The sequence below is a fragment of the Hyla sarda genome, unplaced genomic scaffold (assembly GCF_029499605.1).
Source record: "Hyla sarda isolate aHylSar1 unplaced genomic scaffold, aHylSar1.hap1 scaffold_211, whole genome shotgun sequence".
Taxonomy (NCBI): domain Eukaryota; kingdom Metazoa; phylum Chordata; class Amphibia; order Anura; family Hylidae; genus Hyla; species Hyla sarda.
The window spans coordinates 285,891-298,128 of NW_026608774.1; the positions used below are offsets into that span (position 1 = coordinate 285,891).

Genomic DNA, 12,238 nt, shown 5'->3' on the forward strand with positions numbered 1-12,238 from the left:
CTACACAGGTATAGAAAAGGTCACGGAATATATCATTGTTGTTACGCCGAGCGCTCCGGGTCCCCGCTCCTCCCCGGAGCGCTCACAGCGTTCTCTTATTCACAGCGCCCCGGTCAGACCTGCCGACCGGGTGCGCTGCGATAATGTTCCCAGCCGGGATGCGATTCACGATGCGGGACGCGCCCGCTCGCGATGCGCATCTCGATTCCCTTACCAGACCCGTTCCCCGTCTGTGCTGTCCCGGCGCTTGCGGCCCCGCTCCTTAGGGCGCGCGCGCGCCGGGTCTTTGCGATTTAAAGGGACGGTGCGCTACTGATTGGCGCATCAGGTTTTCATCAGTACCTTCACCTGTGCACTTCCCTACTTATACCTCACTTCCCCTGCACTCCCTCGCCGGATCTTGTTGCCATTGTGCCAGTGAAAGCGTTTCCTTGTGTGTTCCTAGCCTGTGTTCCAGACCTCCTGCCGTTGCCCCTGACTATGATCCTTGCTGCCTGCCCTGACCTTCTGCTACGTCCGACATTGCTCTTGTCTACTCCCTTGTACCACGCTTATCTCAGCAGCCAGAGAGGTTGAGCCGTTGCCGGTGGATACGACCTGGTTGCTACCGCCGCTGCAAGACCATCCCGCTTTGCGGCGGGCTCTGGTGAATACCAGTAGCAACTTAGAACCGGTCCACCGACACGGTCCACGCCAATCCCTCTCTGGCACAGAGGATCCACCTCCAGCCAAGCCGAATCGTGACAATTGTCGAATTCCTGGAAAACAGCTGGAGCATTGCAAAGGCCAAAAGGCATCACAAGATACTCAAAATGTCCCTTGCGGGTGTTGAAAGCCGTTTTCCATTCGTCTTCCTCTCGAATTTGAATCAGGTTGTAGGCACCACGTAAATCCAGTTTGGAGAAGACTTTGGCCCCCTGAAGACAATCAAAAAGTTCTGAGATCAGAGGAAGAGGATAACGATTCTTGACTGTGATCATGTTGAGACCTCTGTAATCAATACAAGGACGGAGAGAACCATCCTTCTTGCTGACAAAGAAGAACCCGGCTCCGGCCGGCGATGAAGACTTCCAGATAAATCCTTTTTGGAGGTTCTCTTGGATGTATTCTTGCATGGCTTGAGTCTCTGGGACGGACAAGGATAGATTCTACCCCGAGGTGACATAGTCCCAGGCAATAAATCAATCGGGCAGTCGTAAGGACGATGTGGAGGCAAAGTCTCGGCCTGTCTTTCGCAAAAAAACATCAGAAAAATCTTGATAGGGGGTAGCCAGACCTGGCATGGAAGAAATAGCAGAAATAATTTTAGGCTGGACCAACTCCAGACAACGATTATGGCAGCATTGTCCCCAGCAAGTGACCTTTCCGGATTTCCAGTCAAGCTGTGGGGAATGGAGTTGGAGCCTGAGAAGTACAATGTGGTAGCACAAAGAATTCAATCCTTTCCTTATGTGAGACCCCCACTTGCAGAAGGAGAGACTCCATGCGATATAGCACTCTACAGTCCAGATTTTGTCCAGTGACGGAAGAGATAAACAGTGGGTTGGCAAGGCAACTCACTAGAAGGCGATATTCATGCACGAGAGAGGTATCAATCAAATTGCCAGCAGAACCAGAGTCCAAAAATTCTGTAGCGAAGAAAGAAGTCTGGGCAGAAACGTGGACTTATACGAAGATATTCAAACGAGAAGAGACGGTGCACACACCCAGAGAAGTCCCTCCTACATATCCTGGGTTCAGACAGTTTCCTGGATTCTGAGAATGGGAAGAACAGTCTTTAAGGAAATGCTCCGGACTGGCATAGTATAGACATAAATTCTTGCTGCGACGTTGGGATCTTTCCTCCAGTGTGAGACGAGTATGATCCTTTGGCATAGCCATTTCAGGAAATCCACTTTCTTTTTGGAGCTCCTCCTGTCTTTCGGAAAAATGTACATCAATTCGTGCGGCCAAAAGGATCAGTTCACACAGGTTAGATGGAGAATCTTGTGCAGCAAGAGCGTCCTTTATATTACTAGAAAGTCCTTTTTTAAGTATAGCACACAAGGCCTCGTCGTTTCATGCCAATTCTGAAGCAAGGATACGAAACTGGACTGCATAGTCTCCCACGGAGGAAGTCCATTGACTTAAGTTAAGAAGAGCTGACTCGGCAGAGGAGACACGTGCGGGGTCTTCAAAAACGCTGCGGAATTCAGCCAGAATGTACTTGGATCGCTACAATCCCAGAGCGCAGTAGCTCAGGCCAGGGCCTTCCCAGACAAGAGACTGATCACAAAGGCCACCGTAGCACGCTCCGTAGGAAACTGATCCGCCATGAGCTCCAGGTGCAAGGAGCACTGCATCACAAAGCCTCAACATTGCTTAGAATCTCCGTCAAACTTCGTGGGAAGGGGAATTCAAAGCTTTGTAGCTGAAGGAACTGCAGGGATCGGTGGAGACTGCTGCTGCATAGAAAGAAGTAGCTGCGCCATGGCGGACAGTTGATTTAATTGCTGCGCCTGTTGGGCCAACTGCTGCGACTGATGGACCACTTTGGAGGAGAGGTCCGAATCCTCAGGCAGGGGTACCTCAGCGGGATCTATGGCAGACGGCAGGTACCCAGGGAGTAGTAGATCCGTAATACCACGGTAGTCTGGAACAGGTGATGTAGTAGATCTGCTGGACCTGTGTGGCAGATGACGCGGGCCGTGTCAGGGAGCGGAGTCTAAGGTGCCGCTGGTTTTCACCTTAGCCCTCCGCAAGGCGGGTTGTGCTTGCTGCGGCAGTCGACACCCAGGTCGCTACCCCTGGCATGACTCGACCACACAGGTGGCTGAGGTGAAGCGTGGTGCCAAAGGAATAGGCAGGACGTAGTTGGGCAGGCTAGAGGTCAGGGCAGACGGCACAGGAGCGTAGTCAGTAGGGTAGCAGAAGGTCAATAGGCTGGTGGCTAGAAACACGGTCGGGTCACGAAATACAAAGGTCTGGTACACAGCAAGGAATAATAAGAACTGCTTTCTCTTAGGCGCAAGGCAAACAAACATCTGGCAGGGGTACTAGGGAGGAGCAAAAACTTATAAGAAAGGTGCAGGTGCGAACACTAATTACCGGCGCACTGGCCCTTTAAATTTCAAAGCTCCGGCGCGCATTCCCCTGCCTCCTAGCGCGCACCGGAGCTTTGAAAGCTGAGGGACAGAGACCGGGGACAGAGGTGAGTGACAGGCTGGGACTGTCCGGCAGGAGCGCGGCTCATTTCATATGCCAATTCCCAGAATGATGACCCGGAGTATAGCCGAGAGTAAAAATGATGCCCGCCCCAAACCCTATGCTCTGAATCATCATTCTGGGAATGTGATGTGTTACCTATTCTGTTACCTCAAATGCGCACCCCGCTCAGGTGGGGAGAGAGCGCTGCGCATTTGAGGCAACTGCAAACCCCCAAGGCTGTTGACTTTCTGTCTCATGACCCATTTTTTGGGTGGAGAAAAAAATATATTATCAGGGGTATTGGAACTTATTTATTTATTTTATTTTTTTTGGGGGGGGCGGGGGGTGTTTGGCTTTAAAATTTTGAAGACAATGTACTCTGAACTGGTACATTGGTGTTGAATTCTGGGGAATTAAAATCAGGGAAAAGGATAAAAATTTTGTGCTCCATGGAAGTGTGATACTCCCTGAAGCAATCCTTAATGCAGAGGCCCGGATGATCGGGAAAGTGTTGCATTGAGTGGTGGTGTCCCTACGAATCCCCCTCTTGCGACACACTCTGCATTTTTTCTGGGATCATCCCTTCTTTCCAGTGCGGGGGACCTCACCTGGGAATGTGATCCGGGGGTCCACAGTTCCAGAGGTGCTCTGACCCGCTTCTGGGCGGTCACCAAAGATGAGGGCCTTTAGAACTTCCTCTTGGAACTCCAGGAATGTCTCTGTGTTGCCAGTGTGCTGGGACAGTACAAAAGCGTTATACATGGCAACCTGTACCATTGTTCCGCTCTCAAAACACTGACTATGTGTGGTTCTAAACGGACAGCTAAACACTTGTTAGAGACTCCAGTAAACAGAAGCCCATGCTTGTATTGTCCACCAGAGGACTCCAACTTTATTTTAGTCTGTGAAACTGCAATACAATACAATAACAACATATCAGTACACATGGAATCATTAGCCTAGCATAAATGACAAATAACTAAGCAGAAAGGCACTTACAGGTGATGATGTCCCAAACCTCATGGGAGAGATAGGTACATGCTGCCTGCCCAGTGGAAGAATGACCTCAAGATGGTGTAAGAGCTTCCTGGAACAAAGGTCACTTCCTGTCTGTATAAACTATCTGTGTAAGTAAAGCAGATATTAACTTCTGCCACTAGATGGCAGTGGTACACTACACAACCTATCATTATAATGCAGTTAACCTAAAAAGGCAGCACACTCCCTGCCTGATATAATACATTATATCACTACCTATACATATCTGATGTACAGGGAAAAACATATTAATAAGATATTGTGTTCCTGACCAGAACTAGTAACAAATTATAACATAAGTCCACAATATCAGTGTCTCTTGGCTGTGGCACCCCAAGCTGGCAATCCACATGAAGAAATAGTTCTATCCATAAACCCATCTTCAGATAGGAGAAGCCGCACTAGGCCAAACTATCTCCTACCCCATTTGTAATCCACAGAATGGAATTCAGCTCGTGGCAAATGTCACATTTGAAAACTCTCAGTGACAAGCTCTTAGTTATGTATTGAGCCAATAACAGAATAGAAATACTCAAAGGAGAACAATGACATCAGAAACTGGTCTGGCGTACACTTTAACAGTCCCTTGTTTCGTGACTTTTACTTCAACCTTTCTGACATTACCATCTTTACTTGGCAACGTATTTGTGACAATTCCCATAGGCCAGTTATTTCTGCTTTCTTGAATATCTTTCAATAACACAACATTTCCCACCTTGACATTGGGACCAGTCTCTGCCCATTTCTTGCGACTTTGTAAGGTAAATAGGTAATCTCTCCTCCATCTCTTCCAAAATGTATCAGCCAGACATTGGACTTGTTTCCATTGCTTTGCATGAAGTTCTGTTGTACTAAAGTCTCCACAGGGGGCTGATAAAGAGTCTATCTTTTGAGTCAAGAGCATAGCAGGGGTAAGAACTGTTGGGTTATCTGGATCTGTAGATATTGGTACCAAAGGTCTTGAATTAATGATGGCCATAACTTCTGCCATGAAAGTACTCAAAGTCTCATGAGTCAGACGAGTGGGTTTGGATTGGAGCAACATTGCATCTAAAATTCGTCTAGCCACACCAATTAATCTCTCCCAAGCACCTCCCATGTGAGATGAGTGTGGAGTGTTAAAGAGCCATGTACATCCTTTGTCTTGGAGATAATCTAGAAGTTCTGCATCATTTGAGCATATATGCAGCTCCTTGCATGCTCCTACAAAGTTCGTACCTCTATCTGAGCGAATCAACTTAGCCGGACCACGCACAGAAAAGAATCTTCTCAGAGCATTGATGAAACTGGATGCTGACATGGACTCAATCAATTCTATATGCACTGCTCTTATAGAAAGACACGTGAAAAGAACAGCCCAGCGTTTGCTGTCAGCGCTGCCTCCTCTAGTTCGGCGTGTTACAACTTCCCAGGGACCAAACACATCAACACCCACACTAGTGAATGGAGGTTCAGGATTGACTCTATCTTTTGGTAATTCTGCCATCTTTTGGCTTTCAAATCTCCCTCTGAGCTTACGGCATACAACACATTTGTGAATGATTGCAGACACTAGACGTTTTCCACCAAGAATCCAGAATCCTGCAGCTCTGATTGCACCTTCAGTAATGTGTCGCCCTTGGTGTACTGTTTGACTGTGATAATATCTTATGATCAAGGTAGCAATGTAGTGATCGTGAGGAATGATGACAGGCTGTTTCTCTTCATCTGACAGCGTGGCATAAGATAAACGACCACCTACTCTCAATAATCCATATTGATCTATAAAGGGACTTAGTTTTGTAAGACGGCTATGTTTAGGAAGCATCTTTTGCTGTTCAATACAGTCATATTCTTGCCTGAAACATGTGCGCTGTACAGAAGAAATTATAACTCTCTTGGCTAGTGAAAGTTCTTCTAAACTAACCCTTTCATGGAAAACTCTCCAACTTCCAGGTTGATCATCATTAGGTTTCTTTTGGAAGCTTTTGGTAACATGGATTAACTTCGCTATAACCCTGTTCAGTCTCTTCCAGTCCGAAAATCTTACAAAACGATGTGGCTGCAGTCTAGCGTCAAGGGCTTTAGTACTGAAGCTTACTACTTCTGACCTAATTTCAGGATCAGCTTCGGGCTCCACTAAAGGGTAAACATTGGTGTCAGGACTATCTACAGCCGTCTGATACAGAAAAGTTGGCCCTGAAAACCATATAGAGTTCTGAAGGCAAGTTATCTGTGTAGGCCTGGTAGCATAATCTGCAGGATTTTGTTCTGAGGGCACATAGAACCATTGCTCTGGACGTGTTGTTTGTCTGATCCTGTTCACCCGATTAGAAACATATAAAAAGAATCTCTTTGTAGTGTTGCAGATATAGCCTAGGACTGTTTTACTGTCTGTAAAGAATTTCACAGCATCTAGGTCTAGGTCTATCTCGTCTCTCACCAGCTCATACAGTTCAACCGCTAGTACAGCTGCACATAACTCTAGACGTGGGATTGTGTGTGCTGGCCTAGGACTTAGCTTGGATTTTCCCATAACAAATCCAACATGGCAGACATTTCCTACATCGCTTACCTTCAAGTAAGCAACGGCACCTATTGCTATAACAGATGCATCTGAAAAGATGTACAGTTCTTTTTTGCAGGCCTGTGACAATGAAAGAGGTACATAACACCTGGATATTTGTAAACATTGTAAGGCTTGTAAAGACTCTGTCCATTGGACCCACTCATGGAGTCTTTCTTGTGGAAGTAAGGCATCCCACTCACTTTCTCCACTTGATAGTTCACGAACTAAGGCCTTACCTTTTATGGTGACTGGTGCCACAAACCCGAGAGGGTCGTAGAGACTGTTAACAGTGGATAGGATCCCTCTTCTTGTGAATGGCTTTTCTGCTGAAGAAACCTGAAACACAAAACAGTCTTTATCTAGATCCCAGCTTAGGCCTAGACTTTTCTGCAATGGAAGGGTGTCTGTTCCCAGGCAAAGGTCTTTGAGGTCTTTAGCTCTGTCTTCTGCGGTGAAAGCTTCCATGACTTGTTTGCTGTTAGAGGCAATCTTATGTAGTCGCAGATTAGACTCTGCCAGCATTTGTTTTGCTTTGTTGAGAATGTTAACTGCTCCTTCAGGTGTGTTCGCTGAAGCAAGTCCGTCATCTACATAGAAATGTCTCATCACAAAGTGCTTGGCATCTTGACCATAACGTTCTGCACCTTTCTGGGCAGCTTTCCGCATACAATATATGGCAACAGCGGGGGAAGGGCTATTACCAAAAACATGTACTCTCATTCTGTACTCTGTTACCTCTTTATCTATGTCGTTATCCTTGTACCACAGGAAACGCAGGTAGTCTCGATGGTCCTCTCTCACTAGAAAACAATAAAACATCTGTTGCACATCAGCTGTGAAGGCAATAGGCTCCTTCCTGAAGCGTAAGAGGACACCCAGAAGTGTGTTATTTAGGTCTGGGCCACTCAGCAGTACATCATTTAGTGAAATGCCTTCCTGTTGAGCACTGGAATCGAACACAACTCTTATTTGATCTGGCTTGTGTGGATGGTAAACGCCAAACATTGGCAGATACCAGTGTTCTTTACCTTTATCCAGTGATGGTGCTAATTCAGCATGATTATTGTCCAGCATCCTTTTGATAAATTCTGTAAAGTCTTTTTTCACTTCAGGCTTTCTTTGCAAAGTTTTGCGTAGTGTGTTTAAGCGCTTCATGGCTTGCTCTCTGTTACTAGGTAAATAACACCTTGGTTTGCGAAAAGGTAAAGGGGCTACCCAATTGTTGTTCTTATCTTGGAAAGTCTCTTTATCCATGATGTGGAGAAAGGTTTGATCATCTATGGACATTGCTTGTTTGTCATCATCTTTTGTCTTCTGGAACACTGAGTTCCCTAAATTGTCGGTCTTCAGACCACTACTAATATTCCTATCATAACTGGAAGGAGAGCCACAGTATGGTTTTAGGGTTTCTTTAACAACAAAGCTGTTTTGGCATGGACTGAGAAGGGACGTGCGTCCATTTGTTAACACAGATGTCTTAGAAGTGTTGACACTGTCAGGCCGATGAGCTGCTCCCAAACAAACTTCTCCTACTATAACCCACCCCAAGTCAAGTCTTTGCGCATAGGGGGCATTAAATGGTCCATTAATTTGTTGGCGTACCTTATGCACCTGTAGAATGTCTCTTCCAAGAAGTAGAAGAATAGAGACGTCTGTCTGGACAGCTGGAATAAGGTGAGATATTGCATTAAGATGAGGATGATGAAGGGCCACTTCTGGTGTAGGGATCTCTGATTTATCATCTGGTATCATATCACACTCTATCAAAGTGGGAAGTGAGAGATGGATCCTCTTGTCAAGAGACTCAATAGTAAAGTCAGTAGCTCTTCTCCCTGAAGTTTCTATCACTCCTGCACATGTCTTTAGGGTGTATGGAACTGCCCTTGATGTAATGTTGAAGGCATCAAAAAAGTCTGACCTTGCCAGCGACCTGTTACTTTGTTCATCCAGAACCACATACATCTTTACTGCCTTTTCTCTTTTCCCTGTGGGGTACACTGTTGCTAGGCAGATCTTGGAACATGAGCGTGGATTTGTACTGTCACCACAGATTTCAGTGCATTTGGACATTACTGGGATAGCTGATTTATCTTTTTGCTCCCTGCCCTCATCTTTTGGGGTTTCAGTGACCTCTAATGGTTGATGCAAAGTATTGGGGTGCAGAGCTGAGATGTGTCTGTCACTGCCACATTCTGAGCAATTTGCTTGTATTTTGCAGTCTTTAGCTATATGTTTGGTGGATTCACAACACTTGAAGCATATGCCGTTTTGTCTAAGAAAGGCTAACCTTTCCTTGATAGGTTTACTTTTGAACCCTTTGCACTTGTTTAGAGGATGGGGCTTTTTATGAAGTGGGCAAAGTCTGTCAGGGCCTTCAAAGGTGTTTACCTTGTAGCTGCTTGAATCTCCTGGGTCCTCAGAGGGAACTGTTGTCTTGTGGGTGATCACTGAAGTCCTATTGTAGGATCTAGGTGGCTTTTCTGCCTTAGGCAGTTGGCTGCTGGTGATGAAGGAAAAACTGGGATCGCACCTTAGCTTGCTGCTGTACAAACCTAGAAAACACAAAGAAAGGGGGGAAGGGGACACCATGTTCTTCTTTGTATTTAGCTCCAACACTCACCCATTTCTCTTGCAGGTGGTGAGGTAGTTTCTCCACTATAGGCTTAGTACCGTTGGCAGTATCTAAATGTGCAAGTCCCCTTAAATAACCTTCTTCTTTGGCACACTGGACTTCCAAAAGAATATCACCCAGCTCTTGCAGTTTTAAATTGTCTTTGCTGTTTAGCTTAGGGAAAGACTCCAGTCTTTTCATCAGAGCACCTTCAATTGCCTCTGGTGATCCATATCTTTCTTCTAGCCTTTGCCAGGCCATATCGAGTCCTACTGAAGGGTTAAATAGGTGTATCCTGCGCATCCTTCTTGCATGCTCTGCAGACTCAGACCCAAGCCACTTTACCATCAGGTCTAGCGTCTCAGCTGCTGTTAAGTCCAAGTCTTTGACTGCATTCAGAAAAGAAGCCTTCCATGCCCAGTAATTTTCTGGGCAGTCATCAAACTTGAGGAAGCCTGTATTAACCATTTCTTTACGGATAAGATATTTAGTGACGTCTTGCATGCTCTGGTGTTTGGGTTGCTGCGGTGAGGATTCTTCTTTTATCACTCTGGTACTGCCAGCCTCATGGGTTTGTTTTCGTGCGCTCAGGAGTACTGATGGTTTTGGTTTAAATTCAGCTGACTTTGGATTGAGAAACGGTATTGTTGAGCTGCCACTTGAAATATCTTGGACATACGCCCTAGTGCGTTCTGCAGAGGAAAGCGGTTTCTCGGGCACATCTGGGCCTTCGTGGATAGATTCCATTCCAGACCGCTCAATATCCGCATAAGCTGCTGCTTCTGCTGCTGCAGCAGCGGCTGCACACTGACGTTGAAGAATATGCAACTTTGCTTCCTGTTCAGTTTTTTCTTTTATAATGGCAGCCTCTTTCTCTGATCTTTCCTTCATAATGGCAGCCTCTTTCTCTGATCTTTCCTTCATAATGGCAGCCTCTTTCTCTGATCTTTCCTTCATAATGGCAGCCTCTTTCTCAGCAAATTCTAGCTGAACGCGAGTAGCCTCTGCTTTGGCGCGAGCCCTGGCAAAAAGGGCACTTGCTGATGAAATCTGACTGGACCTTGCTGATCTAGATGAGCGTGAGCGTACATCATCCTGCTGGACACTTGGCGCGCTCTCCCTGCCTTGCTGTGTCCCGGGTAGCTGATCTTCAGCATTATACTGACTTCCTGATCTTAGACTCATTCTGTCTGTGCAGCAACTCCTATCTCCAGGCTTGTTGTGCTATCACCTTTTCACTGTTCCGCTCTCAAAACACTGACTATGTGTGGTTCTAAACGGACAGCTAAACACTTGTTAGAGACTCCAGTAAACAGAAGCCCATGCTTGTATTGTCCACCAGAGGACTCCAACTTTATTTTAGTCTGTGAAACTGCAATACAATACAATAACAACATATCAGTACACATGGAATCATAAGCCTAGCATAAATGACGAATAACTAAGCAGAAAGGCACTTACAGGTGATGATGTCCCAAACCTCATGGGAGAGATAGATACATGCTGCCTGCCCAGTGGAAGAATGACCTCAAGATGGTGTAAGAGCTTCCTGGAACAAAGGTCACTTCCTGTCTGTATAAACTATCTGTGTAAGTAAAGCAGATATTAACTTCTGCCACTAGATGGCAGTGGTACACTACACAACCTATCATTATAATGCAGTTAACCTAAAAAGGCAGCACAACCATGTAGACCGCAACTTTTTTGTACCATACCCGTGTTTTCCGTATGGCATTATGTGGCTTGAGGACTTGATCAGAAATATCAACTCCCCCCATATACCAATTGTAGTCCAGAATACAATCGGGCTTGAGGACCGATCCCACGGTACCTCGCACAGAGACAGGGGTGCTGCTGTTCCCATGAATTGTGGACAGCATAAGGACATGCCTCTTATCCTTTTACCTGACCAGCAACAGGTTTTCATGGGTAAGGGCACGGGACTCACCCCGGGGATAGGAATTTGAAGCGGATGGGAAGGAAGGCCTCTTTGATTCTTCTGGACTGTCCCACAAGTGAACGTGGATCTGGCAGCGAGGGATGTGAAGAGAGGGATACTAGTATAAAAGTTGTCCACGTAAAGATGGTAACCTTTATCTAGCAATGGTGCAAAAGGCCCCAAAAGATTTTCCTGCTAACACCCAGAGTGGGGGGACATTCTGGGGGTTCAATACGGGAATCTCATACCTCATACACAATAAACTTGCAAGTGTACTGAGGTACTCTCACAAAGTTTATACATCTTCACGCCATACCGCGCTCGCTTGGTAGGGATGTATTGCTGGACGCTGAGTCTCCCCTTAAAGCTGATGAGAGACTCACCTGATTTTATACAGGCGGTCATACGCGGGATCAGTTCGGGGGGGGATTGCCGCATTATCAGCATAATGCAAACATTTTCCGAATGACCTCGAACTGGGGACGGGTCATGACCATACTGTAGAGCGGGGTCTGGTAAAGGACGTCCCCGCTCCAGTATTGCCTGACCTTTGGCTTTTTAACTAGATCAATATGCAGCACAAGGCCCCAAAAGGTCCTCATTTCAGATGCACTGACAGGGAACCAGCCACCGGGCTTAGCAAAAATGGAGTCTGGGTTTGCGGTGACGAACTGTTGGACGTACAGATTTGTCTGGTCAACCATCAGATTGACAAAGTCGTCACTGAAAAACAACCTGAAATAGTCCATTTCAGTGAACCCGACGATGTCAATCTTGATTCCTGAGTTGCCAACAAACTCAGGAATCATGGGCTCGTGGTCTGCTGGCTGAGTCCAGACAAGTTCGCCGGTACCAGGCACCAGTAAACTTGGCTAGTATGAGCACCAGGGGGACTCATACTAGCATGGGGCACAGG

At 46.3% G+C, this 12,238-nt stretch overlaps 1 protein-coding gene across 1 annotated transcript; it reads right to left on the reverse strand.

Moving 5' to 3' along the window:
- Positions 1 to 3,961: 3,961 nt before the first annotated feature.
- On the reverse strand, positions 3,962 to 11,054 carry LOC130319343 (uncharacterized). Its single transcript, XM_056552924.1, has 4 exons — positions 10,845 to 11,054; positions 9,303 to 10,755; positions 4,186 to 9,205; positions 3,962 to 4,096 (listed from the first exon to the last, which is right to left on the reverse strand). Exons 2-3 carry the CDS (start codon positions 10,566 to 10,568, stop codon positions 4,757 to 4,759), a joined length of 5,715 nt encoding a protein of 1,904 aa, XP_056408899.1. The 5' UTR covers positions 10,569 to 10,755; positions 10,845 to 11,054; the 3' UTR covers positions 3,962 to 4,096; positions 4,186 to 4,756.
- Positions 11,055 to 12,238: the final 1,184 nt, after the last annotated feature.